Source organism: Podarcis raffonei, chromosome 3 (genome assembly GCF_027172205.1).
Source record: "Podarcis raffonei isolate rPodRaf1 chromosome 3, rPodRaf1.pri, whole genome shotgun sequence".
Classification (NCBI taxonomy): Eukaryota; Metazoa; Chordata; class Lepidosauria; order Squamata; family Lacertidae; genus Podarcis; species Podarcis raffonei.
The window spans coordinates 2,892,092-2,905,729 of NC_070604.1; the positions used below are offsets into that span (position 1 = coordinate 2,892,092).

A 13,638-nucleotide genomic window follows, 5' to 3' on the forward strand; every position below is an offset into this window, starting at 1 on the left:
GTGTAACTGTAAAAGTCTGTCGGTTTGTTTTAAATTGCTTCAGTTTTTAGGTCGAAGATGGTTTTAGTTGGTAACTGTCAGGGAACTGCCATCTGAGGAGCAGGAGGTGAAAGGGCTCACAGAGGGTGAGAGAGACCATTCAGCTGAGGAGGGAACCAGCAGGGGGAGAAGTGGAGTTCCAAGGGAAAGTGAGTCGGAGGGAGGGCTCAGAGACACTTCCAGCGAAAATAGTGGGGAGGTTTCAGGACCTCCCATAGGGACACCTACTCCTCGCCGGAAACTGTCACGCCGAGAGTCCAGAAGACGCGTTTCCGTTAAGGAGCTTTTATGCTGGAAGAAGTTCCGTAAACGCCCACTGTCCGATCCTACGAGCGACTGATGGAGCCATGCTTAAGGAGCTCCGTCACAGACAGAGGTTTGTGGACTTAGCCAAACTCTGAGGGACTAGGATTTTACGCACAAGCAGCTCACCATCCCATCACAGCAATCGGACAGTCCCTGAAAGCAGCTTGTGCAGAGAGGCATCATGAGCAACCCAGCCGGAGCCGGGGGAGCAGGAGGAGCTGGAGAGGGTCCAAGCCTGGAAGAAAGGTACAGGGTGTTGGAAGTCCAGCTAGCGCTGCAAACGGCGAGGCTAGAGGAAAGGAGGGCGCAGGATGCAGAAAAGGCAAAAGGCGCTACACTAGCAAGAAAGATGCCAGGATTGGTGCAGAAGTTTGGGGGGGACCCCAGGAACTATCAAGCCTTTAGGACAGAGATGCAGTATGCTCTCGAGCTGCAGTTTGACGACTTTCCCGACGAGGCATCGCGAGTGGCGTTTGTGATTGGCCATCTCGAAGGGGGGGCGAGAGACTGGGTTAGACCCCTGATGGCAGGGAATAGTGAAATGCTGAAGGACACGAGGAAGTTTTTTCGCGCCATGGATTTGATGTTTTCCAGCGAGATTGAACAGGGACTGGTGCGCAGACAATTGATGGCTTGTAAACAGGGTAGCTGATCGGTTCGTGAGTACTGGACTGAGTTTACAATGTTGATACATAAATTGGGGTGGGACCTATCGGCGGAACCCATTCAAATGCTTTTTGAAGAGGGGCTTTCTTCGGCGGTGAAAGACGAACTTTCCCGGGCGCCCAGGGCAGAGTCTATGGACCAGCTGACCAAATCAGCGCTGACCATTGGAGCGCGCCAGGAGGCAAGAGCCTTGGAGAAGCGGGAGGGGAAAGGAGAGCGTTGGAGGGATTTCCGCATTCCAGAGATTCCGGAGCCAAATTTCCCGCCAGGAGAGCCGATGGAAGTTGGAACAGCGCGCGTGCGCGCAGTTTCAAATCCCAGTGAAGGGAGGAAGAAGGAGGGAAAGAGCACCAAGAAATGTTATCTCTGCCAGCAGCCAGGTCACTTTGCCAGAGTCTGCCCGCAAAGAAAGGAATGGCAAGGGATGGCGGGAGCTGTTGGGGGGAAGGAGGAGGGAGTCCAGGAGCCAGTAAAAGCCAACGCCTGGCTGCCACCGTCAGGGCACTGCAGCCAGGCCAAGGAGCAGTAAAAGTGCCCACTCTGGAACCTCCAAGACCAGCCCTGGTAATAGAGGTGTTGCTAGAGCTGGCAAACGGATACCCACTAAAGACAAAGGCGCTGTTGGACTCAGGCAGCTCCTGTAATTTTATGAGTAAGGAGTTTGCAGCTGAACACCAGATACAGATACTCCCTTTAAGCAACCCCCTGCAGGTGACCACGATCGATGGGAGGGAGCTGTTGGGAGGAGAAGTTAGCCTACAGACCGTCCCAATGGTTATGAGGGTGGCCAGGCACACCGAAAGGATAGCGTTCAATGTGGCCACCCTGGGAGGGGCTCCCGTTATTTTGGGAATGAGCTGGCTAGCGTTGCATGATCCGCTAGTGGGCTGGCATCAGAGAGTGGTTTCCTTTGGGTCAGCACATTGCCTGGAACACTGCAGAGAGGGAAAGGTGCCAGAAGGGGCAAAAGCCTTTCTAGCAGGGACGGAAGTGGCGGACAAAGGGAAGGTGCCCAAACAATACGCTGACCTGAGCAAGGTCTTCAGCGAAAGGGAAGCAGATAAACTACCACCGCATAGAGCCTTTGACTGCCAAATTAACCTGGTCCCTGGGGCCCAGCTCCCCGTGGGCAAGCTGTACGCCATGTCAGACAGGGAAATGCAGGAGTTAAGGGAGTTTATTGATAAAAACCTGAAGAGGGGCTTCATCAGAGAGTCCAGAGCGGTGGGGGGGAGCCCAGTGTTTTTTGTGGACAAAAAACACACGGATAAACCCAGGCTTGTAGTGGACTTTAGAGCCTTAAATGCAGTGTCAGAACCAGTGGCTTTCCCCATGCCCAGAATTGATGACATTTTGACCAGGGTGAGGAAGGGAAAGATATTCACGAAACTGGACCTGAGAGGGGCATACAACCTGATACGAATAAAGAAAGGGGATGAATGGAAAACCACCATGTTCACCCCTTTGGGGGCTTTTGAATATTTAGTTATGCCATTCGGATTACAATCAGGCTCCGCATGTTTTCAATCGTTCATGAACCATGTCCTGGGACCTCTGCTCTACAAGAATTGTGTGGCCTTCCTCGATGACGTGCTGATATATTCAGAGAATGAGGAGCAGCATGTAAAGGATGTCAGGGAAGTGCTGAGCCAACTGCAAGCAAACCAGCTGTGGGTGAAATTGGAGAAGTGTCAGTTTCACACCAAGGAGGTGGAATTCCTGGGGTACCGCTTATCAGACAAGGGATTAGCCATGGATCCAGGCAAGGTCCAGGCGGTGCTGGAATGGAAGACACCGAAAACGAAAAAGGATGTGCAAAGGTTCTTAGGGTTTGGGAACTTTTACCGTAAATTCATCAAGAACTTTGCCCACTTAACGGCTCCCATCACGGACTGTCTAAGCAGCAAGAAGAAATTCGTTTGGACGGCGGAGGCGGAGCAAGCATTTGAGGAATTGAAAAGGGCATTCGCTTCGGAAGAACAGCTCCTGCATGTGGATTTACAAAAACCCATGAGAGTGGAAACTGATGCCTCAGACCGGGCGGTGGGGGCGGTGCTGCTTCAGCCGGGGAGCAATAAGTCGGAATGGAGACCGTGTGCCTTCTTTTCGCGTAAGCTGAACAAATCTGAGAGGAACTACACCGTATATGACCGAGAACTACTCGCCATTCACGAAGCGTTCCGGAGATGGAGACATTTACTAATTGGCGCACAGCATAAGGTGCAAGTGTGTACGGACCACAAGAATTTGGAGTATTGGAGAACGGCACGAGTGCTCAACCAACGACAAGTGAGGTGGGCCCAGGAGTTCTCCAAATTCCATTTTGAAATTTGCTATGTGCCAGGTCCAGAAAACATCAGAGCGGACGCTCTCTCACGCAAACCTGAATATTTGGAGGGGGAGGGAGCGCCTGAAGAGAGACATATTATCCCAGAGGACCGCTGGGTGTGTGGGGCGGCCTGGGTGGGGCAAAGGGAACTGGTAGAGGGAACGGTAAATGATGAATACGCCCAGAATAAGCTCAGAGGTTTAAGGAGAGAGGGAGAAGACCCCGGAGGTTTTGAAGAAAGAAACGGGGCATTGTATTACAAAGGGGCACTATATATACCCGAAGGGGAATTGAGGGGGAGAGTACTCAAACAGCTGCACGACAACCCCACAGCGGGGCATTTTGGGCAACACAAGACCATGTGGTTGGTGACCAGGGAGTTTTGGTGGCCCAAGGTGAGGGAGGATGTACGGGAGTATGTGAGAGGGTGTGACCAATGCCAGAGAGCCAAAGGAGAAAGGCGGGCGCCAGCGGGGTTATTAGAACCGTTACCCACACCAGAACGACCGTGGGAGGCGGTATCGATCGATTTTATGACTGATCTGCCTAAATCCCAGGGGAAAACCGCCATACTAGTCGTAGTAGACCTGTTAACTAAGATGGGTCACTTTGTAGCTTGCTCACATGCAGTCACGGCGGAAGAGACAGTGAAATTGTTTGTAGAACATATTTTTAGGCTGCATGGCGCCCCCTTGAGGGTGGTCTCCGACAGAGGGAAACAGTTCACGTCCAGATTCTGGAGGAAACTTATGAGCTTGTTGCACGTAGAGGTTAACTTTTCGACTGCCAGGCACCCTGAGACCAATGGGCAGGCGGAGAGGGCAAACGGTATCCTCCAACAATACCTGAGGTGTTATGTCAATGACAGAGAGAACGATTGGGTCGAAAAGTTGGCGCTAGCGGAATTTGCTTACAATAATGCGGAGAATGTGTCCACCGGGATGAGCCCCTTTTTGGCTAATTATGGGTGCCACCCCAGGGCGTTTCCAGGGGGAGGAGGGGAGAGATGGAGTGTCCCGGCCGCCGAACATTTTGTAGAAGAAATGGAAGCGATCCATCGTCAACTCCAACTCAACTTAGAAAGGGCCAAAGAAGAATATAAGAGGCAGGCAGACAAGAGCAGAAGGGAAGGTGAAACCATTAGGGTGGGGAGTCAGGTCTGGCTATCAACCCAAGGGTTGCCGTTCAAGGGGGGTTGCAAGAAATTGAGACCCAAAAGATTGGGACCATTTGAGGTCATCCAACAGGTCAACCCAGTGGCTTTCAGACTCCGGTTACCGAACCACATGAAACTGCACCCAGTATTCCACAGGTCATTACTGTCACCATATAGGGGGGAAGGTGAAGGGGTATCCACACGGGGGCCAGTCTTAGAAGAAAGGGAAAGCAGCAACCATGTGGCGGAGATCATCGACTCCAGGTGGAAGGGTAATCAGGTGGAGTATTTGGTCGCGTGGGAAGGGGAACCGGAGTCGGAAAACACCTGGGTGACGGCAGAGGAGGTCCGTGACGAGATCTTGATCGAAACGTTCCACCAAAGGTTCCCCAGGAAACCTCAGCCAGTAGCGAGGTTCCGGAGGGAGTACTTTGGCACCACCGACGATGAGGAGGAACTGGAAGGATTCAGGGAATCGGAGTTGGAAGAAGGAACAGACTCCGATGAGGAGGAGTACTTGGAAACCGGAAACAGCAACAGGTGGAGGGAAGTGTTCGAAACTTCGGAAGATGAGGGAGGTTCTTTCAGGGGTTTTGCTCCCTCGCCTCCCGCAGAGGAGGGGAGGGAAGGGGGTGAAGGGGGCCCTGGAGGGGATGTGGATGTCAGGGAACTGCCATCTGAGGAGCAGGAGGTGAAAGGGCTCACAGAGGGTGAGAGAGACCATTCAGCTGAGGAGGGAACCAGCAGGGGGAGAAGTGGAGTTCCAAGGGAAAGTGAGTCGGAGGGAGGGCTCAGAGACACTTCCAGCGAAAATAGTGGGGAGGTTTCAGGACCTCCCATAGGGACACCTACTCCTCGCCGGAAACTGTCACGCCGAGAGTCCAGAAGACGCGTTTCCGTTAAGGAGCTTTTATGCTGGAAGAAGTTCCGTAAACGCCCACTGTCCGATTCTACGAGCGACTGATGGAGCCATGCTTAAGGAGCTCCGTCACAGACAGAGGCTTGTGGACTTAGCCAAACTCTGAGGGACTAGGATTTTACGCACAAGCAGCTCACCATCCCATCACAGTAACGTATTTGAGAGTAAGATTTGTGACCTGGTCTGGGATTTTCTACATTAACACACACCATACACCCCCCCCCAAGGTATCAGTCTTGAAACACTGTAGAATAAAAAAAGTCTTGATTCCATGTCTAGAGGCTGGCAAAGCGGGGATTTGACCAAGCTCCCAAAGAAAGCCAACATCAAAAATATCTTGTCCCTTGTTTTCAACAACTTAACCTTAAGGCCTGCATAGGTAGTCTAATAAGTGTCTAATAAAAATAGTGGTTGAATATTGTTGAGGTAAATTAATGCTTTTAAAAGTTGTGACTGCATGAGTGGATGTCTATAAAAGCTGGACTACGGTGTCTCCCAACAATTTCATTGCAGAGCTCATGATATTTGATATTTTACTTAAAGACCTAAGGACATGGAATCTATTCAGTACATGAAAATTGAAGCCTTAGTTAAATAAAGCATTTTCTATTTCTCATGTTTGCCCAGAAGAAAGGACTAACCACCTGATATAATTTTGGTACTGTTACACATGTAAATGTCTTAAAATTGAAAGCTCTGTAGCTATAACATGACCACTTATAATTGCAAAAGATAGGACTTATTTCCAGACTTCTTAAAAATGTGAAGAATTAATTCAGTGGAGCATGAAACAACTTCTCAGCAAATGGAAATAAGTTTACAGTGTGTGATTTTCATGCCACTATTCTTTGGTTATCAGATAATGTATTTCTTTTCAGCGATTATTATACAAGCCATAGTTAGGCCTTTTTGACAATATGCGCTTCGGTGTGACTTTCAAATCAATATAGAACATTTTTAGTTTTATATCCATCAGTGTGTTGCTGTTAAAAGGCACATTTATAAGGATAATACTGACGAACATTAAAAATCTTCACAAAGCCCTCACTTTGCCACCACATTGTTATCTTTGGCTTGCATGCTATAGTTTTAAACAAAAAGAATTTGAATATATTTTTGTCTTTTGAGTTGATGAATTTTCAGAGCAACAAACAACTCCCCACCTTTTAATGAGTCATTCTATCAACTTGAATTTAAGAGGGAAAGCACAGTGGTTCAAAAGTAAGTTCAGTTCTTCCCCAAACCACCTTCTCCTGGCAGGGCTGCTTCCAGAGCCCCATTTAGAGAGAAAACCGCTTAGGACGTGAGGACTGCATCTTCACTGATGAATAGGACACTATTTAGCATGTTTGAGAAAGCATAAATGGATAGTGAAGACAGGAAGAGCAGAGTGGGATCATAAATAGGGATATGAAGTTAGGATGCTGCTGCCCTTCAGCTCTGTGTGAACACAGTTTGTACTTAAATAGGATTTTTGATGTCTTTCTTTCTTTTTTTCTTTCTTTCTACCTCTAATTTGTTAAATGAATTCCAATAAATGAATTCCCATGTTTCTGTTCTCCTTCTCTTCTTTCTCTCACTTTTTCTTTCTATTTAACTTATTTACTGCACAAGCTTTCAATCTTGTGTCCATGTTTGTAATATCAGCTGTTTAAAATACATGTTTTAAATTCTCGGCACCTGGAACCCTTTGGGTGAAGGGCAGGAACTAACGACAACAAATTTGCCTGTTTTCTCTTTTGAGGCAACTAAAACATTATTTGCCTTTTTCCCTTTTCCCCCAAACCTCTTTGTTCTTGTTTGAATTATTTCACTGTTCTGTTCCATTTGTTACTATGCCTGTGTTCCTTCCCTTTTCTGCTCTCTACACTGGCTCCCTTTCTCACCCCCCCCCTGTATTTTATTTAACTTCAAGTTTAAATATAATATGTCTTCCTTCCCTTGCATCTACTTACCTGTTCTTTCTGTCTAGGCTCCCTTCATTACTCTTCTGGTGTCTTTTAAAAACAGCAATTTGCTATTCCTTTGCTCTTTTTTCCTCTTACCATCAAAACTGATTACCTCCTTGAAAAGTAAACTGCTAAGCTTTTATGCAGATACATTTTTTGCTCCTCTTTTGGTAGTATCTGAACATGCTGGTATAATCACGTTGTGTGCAAGCATTTGGGGCTAACAAACCTTGCTATCGGAGGAATAACATTTGGAAAGTAGGCATAAACATAATTATGAATTCCCTACTAGTTGCTTTTGGTTGTGAAAGAATTAAAAATTGGGATACTTGCTGCTCTTAGTTTTTATAAGTGTTCTTTTTTCAGCTTAATGGACAATCAAATTCAATTTCTTCTTCTTCTTCTTCTAGAATTAACTGTCAGCTGCTTCAGATGACTGTCTTTCTCTCTGAAATGCACCTATGGTCTTTGAAGAGCACCTTGCATGTTCAAGGTAAAGCAGATGTTACCGTTTTGCCAGCTTTAGCAATATTCAGAAATTAACATGTAGTATTTTGTTCATGTTTTTCAGAACATACATAATACAGAAGCCTGCCCTTTGCTCTCCATCCACTGTCACAACTCCTCTCATGTATAAACAAAAACCACTAACTGTACTGATTTCAGAGCAACTTTCAGGATAAAAAAGATAATTCGAAAGAACAATGTCTCAAAATAGAGAACATCTCTGTGTTTTATAACATGTGAAGTTGTCACCCATCTAGTAACTGGTGAAAGAGCCTTGCAAAGGTGCCAATCCTATGGATTCTTCTGGATGTCTCAGCAGTTTTCAGTATCATCAAACTATGCTATCCTTCTAGGTTACCTTAAATGAAACAGCTGATGTGAAATCATTTGGGGGTTTTGGACTACAGTGCCACCATTGTAAGGGTGACAAGCAGTTTGTATGTGTCCTTTCCATCTTAAAATCTCAAGAAGGCTAAGGAACCTCCTAAACTAGAGGTTGTTTTGAGTTAGATGAGAGTGAAGCTGAAGTTAAATCCATATACAACAGAGGTACTGTGCGTAGGAAAACCTGCTGAATTGGATGGAAGTGTGCAACTGATCTTGGATGGAGGACTCCCCTAAAGGACCAAGTTTGCATCTTGGGGCTTTCCTTAAATTCAGAAGGTGCAGGTAGTGTTGGTATCCAGGAGTACCTTTACCATCTTAGGTTGCCTCTGGCATACCAATCTGTATGCCATCAAAGTCCACATAAAACTGAATTTTATAAAAGTTTTTAAACCTATTTTGTGTGACTCCCCCACCTCACCCCTCCCCACCTATTACTCACTGCTTGCTGACCGAACAGCTGAGCAGTGGGGAAGAATAGGGTTTTTTTAATAGTTCTGCTTATCAGCCGTGTCTCTTCTTCCCCACTGCTCAGTGCAGTCTCTTTCTGCCTGTGGTTCCAGTTTGGAGCCAGAGAGAGGCTTCGCTTTCTCAGCTCTCAGGACATAAATATAGCAAGCTTCTGATGGAGAATCAGAGTGGTCTCTTCATTCATTGGCAGTTCACGTGCCTTTTATGCTGGATGCTGAGAAAGACTGTATTTCTTAGTGTGCAACACAGAAATGCCAGGGGAGAAAGGAAACAATCCATTCTTCCAGCAACACCCCACTTGGGAGGTGAAGCTATGTGGGTGGGGGAAATAGAGTGGCCATGGACTGAACCCCGGTGGATTGCATCCAGCTCAAGAATCAGAAGTTCCTTTCAGCTGCCCCAGTTTGGGGCTAGTTCATCTGAAAAATTTCCTAGGCACCAGTATGAATTGCCCAAGCTTTAAGTGCATCTTTGTAGGCCCTATTTGTAGGCTTGCTTGTAAGATCAACTAGCCTAGTGGGCTCTATCTGTCTATTTATGTAAAGCATTCTGTATTCCTTTCCACCTGGAAGGTCTCCTATAGTGGCTTACATAAAATCAATAAGAACAATGACAGCCATTGCCCAAAGACTGCCAATCTAAAAGATAAAAGAGAAAAAGAAAAAAGCTATTGGTAAGTAAACAGAGAAAAAGCAAATTCAGCCACTGATTCTGAAAGTTAAAAAAATTGCGTGTGACAACCAGCTGGGCTAGAAGCAGCTCAAGGAGAAGAGGCACCAGATGTAGCTGGCTTCTCAGCAGAGCTGATGGAATGGCCCAGCTGCCTTCCTCTCTTCCTCTCTGCTGCAGCCTGATGGAATGTCTGCTGCCAGGTGACAGTTGAGTGATGGAAGGGCCAATAGAGCTGGTCCTCAAGGAGTGTCAATGGAACGGTCCTGCTTCCTGTACCTTCTAGTGCATCAAAGAGAGGGCCTTTTCAGTTATCCCCCCACTCCCTGGGTTTTAGAACTCCCTTCTAATTGTAGAACCATATGTAAATCAATAGGAAGGCTTTCAGATGGAGTCTCAAAACCCGTCTATTTTGGACAGTTTCCCATTAAGGTCTTTAAGTGGTGCTGGCCCGAAATCATTTTGAAGTATTTTCTGTGGGTGTTTCTGGAAGTATTTGTACGACTGCATGCATGGGTTCTCAGTTCTGTTTATAAGATAGTGCCCACCCTCCCAAGAAACATGTCTAATTTCAAGTGCCAGAATTATAATTCAGTTTTTTATTTCCTTATCTATGTAGACCAAGACATTGGAATCTATCATTACTATGACAAAAAGGAGGCAGGTAAGGTGTAAACCTCATGAAAAAATTATATACACTCCTCACTTGATTTTTTTTTCAAGCTCTCAAAACTGAAACACAAACACACAAATATATATTTAACCTTTCTGAATTTTGAAAGTACTGTATAGGAATTTTTTATGAATTATGTTGTGGAACCTGAAATTCTCTGCAGTTAAATTAGTTAAACCATTGGTTCAAATTATTTTAAAGCAATTAGTTTAAAGCAATGAATGAACAAAGACAACATATATGTCAAAAGTCATAACCTCATTTTATAAAATCAGGTTTTAAATATAATGCAACATTTGATGCTGGGCATGCTAGTTAGTTTTTATTTATTGGAGTTCCAGCAGAGGGCATTGTAAATTCATAGGAGTGCATTGGTCTTGGCCTCCAGGATCCTCCTCACCTGATATTTTGAAATAGACATTTCAGAGTGAATGATCAATTTTCTTTATCTGATTAATCCTTTTAATCCCAGAAGATTCATGGTGGGCCAAAAGGTGCAGTTACTTCATGTTTGAGTCCAGGTTAAAGTGGTGGCTTGTATGGGCATCACATGCTCCTTCTGGAGTCCTGGTGGCAGGCAGGCTGACTCAGCTTCTTGTTTGGATTCAGTCGTAGTTCACTTCACTATCTGATTACATTCAATCCTTTATAATATTGACCCACCTGCTGGGATTGCTCAAGTCTATTTCACTTCAAACTTAAGACATCTGTCGAGGAAATGAGAACTTTAGAACTCCCCCACCTTTCAGATCTCTGTACTTTCCCTAAATGTGTAATAATTAGCATTTTGCTGACAATAAATGATAAGGTTGTTGGAACTTTGTTCTTTTTCTCCTTCTTTTAGAACCACAAGTGAACTTTGGCTGCTTATATGAGAAACAACAGTTAGCAGAATGTAAGACCTATTTTCAGTTTCCTTATTACTGTAAAAAAAAAAGAGTTAAAATATTATGTTTTAATTTATTTGAATTTATAACCTGCCCAATAAAAAACTGAAAACAGTTTAAAAAGTTAAAATTGTACAAAATATAATCACAAAAAATGTGTGAGTACAAAATACACAACTGTGAAACTCTCATAGTTTAGACTGTGTTAATTACTTTTCAGTTTATATGCTTTGATGTCTAAACGTAGCCCATGGCAGCAGCCCTTTTTGCTGTTTTTACCAACATGTGTCTGGGAAACTCACTTTGTCATAAAACAAAATCTTGAAACAAAGGTGGAACACACACAAATTATTCTTGTTGTTAATTATATACACTGTTGATCTATTCTACTCTTCATCTCCTTCTAGTAAAAGTGGATGCAAGCAGGCCAGAATGAGGAGACAGCAGAAACTGGGCTTGTGGTTTGTCTCACTCCAGACAAACCACAAGCTGTAGCCAATGCTTGCTCCTGACTTGATGCTCATAGTTTAGAGAAAATAAATCCTGATCCTGGATCCACACGTAACCCTAAGGCAAACCATGGGCTAACTCTTGGTAGCACTGCAGCAGCAGGACCAGTGGAGGAGTGAAGTGGCTGCAGTTTTGCTCCAAGTACCGCTATGAAAGGTGGTATATAAATCAACTAACTAACTTTTAGCCATGGTTTTACTTCACATTATAGTGCAATACTGCTTTCAGTTCACCATTCCTTCTGTGTGCCCCCCAAAACTGGCCCTAGGGAGTTGGAATAACCCCTGGAACAGCAAGCAGAGAGTGGAGGAGAGGGTGAATTGTTTCATCTAGCAAGCTAAAATTCTTGTCCTGATGAAATGACCACCTTAGTATGATGCTAAATTCCTTACGTTAAGTGGTCCACCAAGACCCTCAGCAATTTTCAAGTGGTCCATAGGGGGGGAAGTTTGGTAGCCATTGCTATAGAGCAGGGGAGATAAGCATTTTTTTGGCCCAAGGAAAGTATTGTCTCATGACCAGCCACTAGTGGGTGTGGCCAAATCAAAGTGGGTGTGGTCATCTATTACTCTGGCACACAGACACGCACAGCACTTATGCAGGCACACACCAGCAGTGCAAAGTACTATATCCTTAACACAGTCAGAAGTGCATACAGTCACACACAGTTGAACACTATCAGCAGACCTAATACACATACCCTAGGCACTCAACATAACACACAATACATACACTGTCATCCCTTCTCTTTCTCTGTCCTTGCTTCTTTCTGGCAATCTTTTCCTGGGTCATCAGCTTACTTTCTGACTGTGAGTGGTCTGGAATCTTCATTTGAGCACCTCCACAGCACTCCCCCCAAAGACAGAAGTGGTGGACTCTGCTGGTCTTACTGATTTTCTGTGGACTTCAGAGGTTGTGCTGTGGTTCCCCACTAGGGATGAAACTGTGTGGTTTGCTGCCCTCTGCTTGTAGAGGTCTCTGCTGCCAATTCCACCAACACTACTGCATTCAGTAGATTGCTGGAGGGCCAAGAAAATATACTTGTTTGCACAGTGCCTTACTGTGGCGTTCGTACGGAGCCCCCGGTCGTCTCACGGACTATTGACCCATACACCACTAATCCACTTCCACCAACCAGGTCCTCCCTGGTAAAATCACTTCAGTCTCAGTCAGCTTTTCAATTAATAAAGAAGAGTGTATTTTATTTCAGACACAAACAAAACTTTTACAGCATTCCAAACGTTGTTGCTCTTTACTTTCTTAGTCTTATTTTCCTCTCTCTATCTCTTCTACCTCCCCACACTCAAGAACCCACTGCCCTGTCTCTCTATTACCAATTGCCTTTCCCAACCAGCCAACCCACGAAATCCAACCAACTACCCACCCACAACTCCCAACGAACTCCTCCCAGAACTCCTCCCAGAACTAGTTTTATAGACCCACTGACTCCACCCCCCTGGGTCCTGTCTGTGCAACCTATTTAACTATTTCCCCTCCAGCACTCTCTCATATAGGTTAACGTCACACTTACTACCCCTATTATAGAGTTTGTAGCCAGTAATAACCATGTCCCCCTGGTTCCATTGTAGGCAGTATTGTAGCCAATCAGATTAATCCAAGGTGTGCTTATTGCTAATTGAACACTTTTCAATACATTGTGTGTATGTTTCTTTTAAAATCTTAGCCATGCAGCTCGCCCATCTTGGCTCAAAGGCTTCTATCATTAACATGTAATAATAATAATAATAATTTATTATTTATACCCCGCCCATCTGGCTGAGTTTCCCCAGCCACTCTGGGCGACTCCCAATCAAGTGTTAAAAACAATACAGCATTAAATATTAAAAACTTCCCTAAACAGGGCTGCCTTCAGATGTATTTTAAAGATAGGATAGCTGCTTATTTCCTTCACGTCTGAAGGGAGGGTGTTCCACAGGGTGGGAAGGCCCTCTGTCTGGTTCCCTGTAACCTCACTTCTCACAATGAGGGAACCGTCAGAAGGCCCTCGGTGCTGGATCTCAGTGTCCGGGCTGAACGATGGGGGTGGAGACGCTCCTTCAGGTAAGCAGGACCGAGCCCGTTTAGGGCTTTAAAGGTCAGCACCAATGCTTTGAATTGTGCTTGGAAACGTACTGGGAGCCAATGCAGATCTCTCAGGACCGGTGTTATGTGG

At 45.4% G+C, this 13,638-nt stretch overlaps 1 protein-coding gene across 10 annotated transcripts in view; it reads left to right on the forward strand.

Moving 5' to 3' along the window:
* WDPCP (WD repeat containing planar cell polarity effector) overlaps positions 1-13,638 on the forward strand; it is a 194,110-nt gene that overhangs the window by 55,026 nt on the left and 125,446 nt on the right. For all 10 annotated transcript variants that reach the window (XR_008329325.1, XM_053380319.1, XM_053380318.1 and 7 more), the window contains exons 2-4: positions 7,775-7,857; positions 10,015-10,059; positions 10,913-10,963. Coding sequence is in view for 9 of the 10 variants with exons in the window: in XM_053380319.1 (XP_053236294.1) it covers positions 7,797-7,857; positions 10,015-10,059; positions 10,913-10,963 (157 nt within the window). In the remaining variant the exon portion in view is untranslated. The remainder of the gene's footprint in view (positions 1-7,774; positions 7,858-10,014; positions 10,060-10,912; positions 10,964-13,638) is intronic.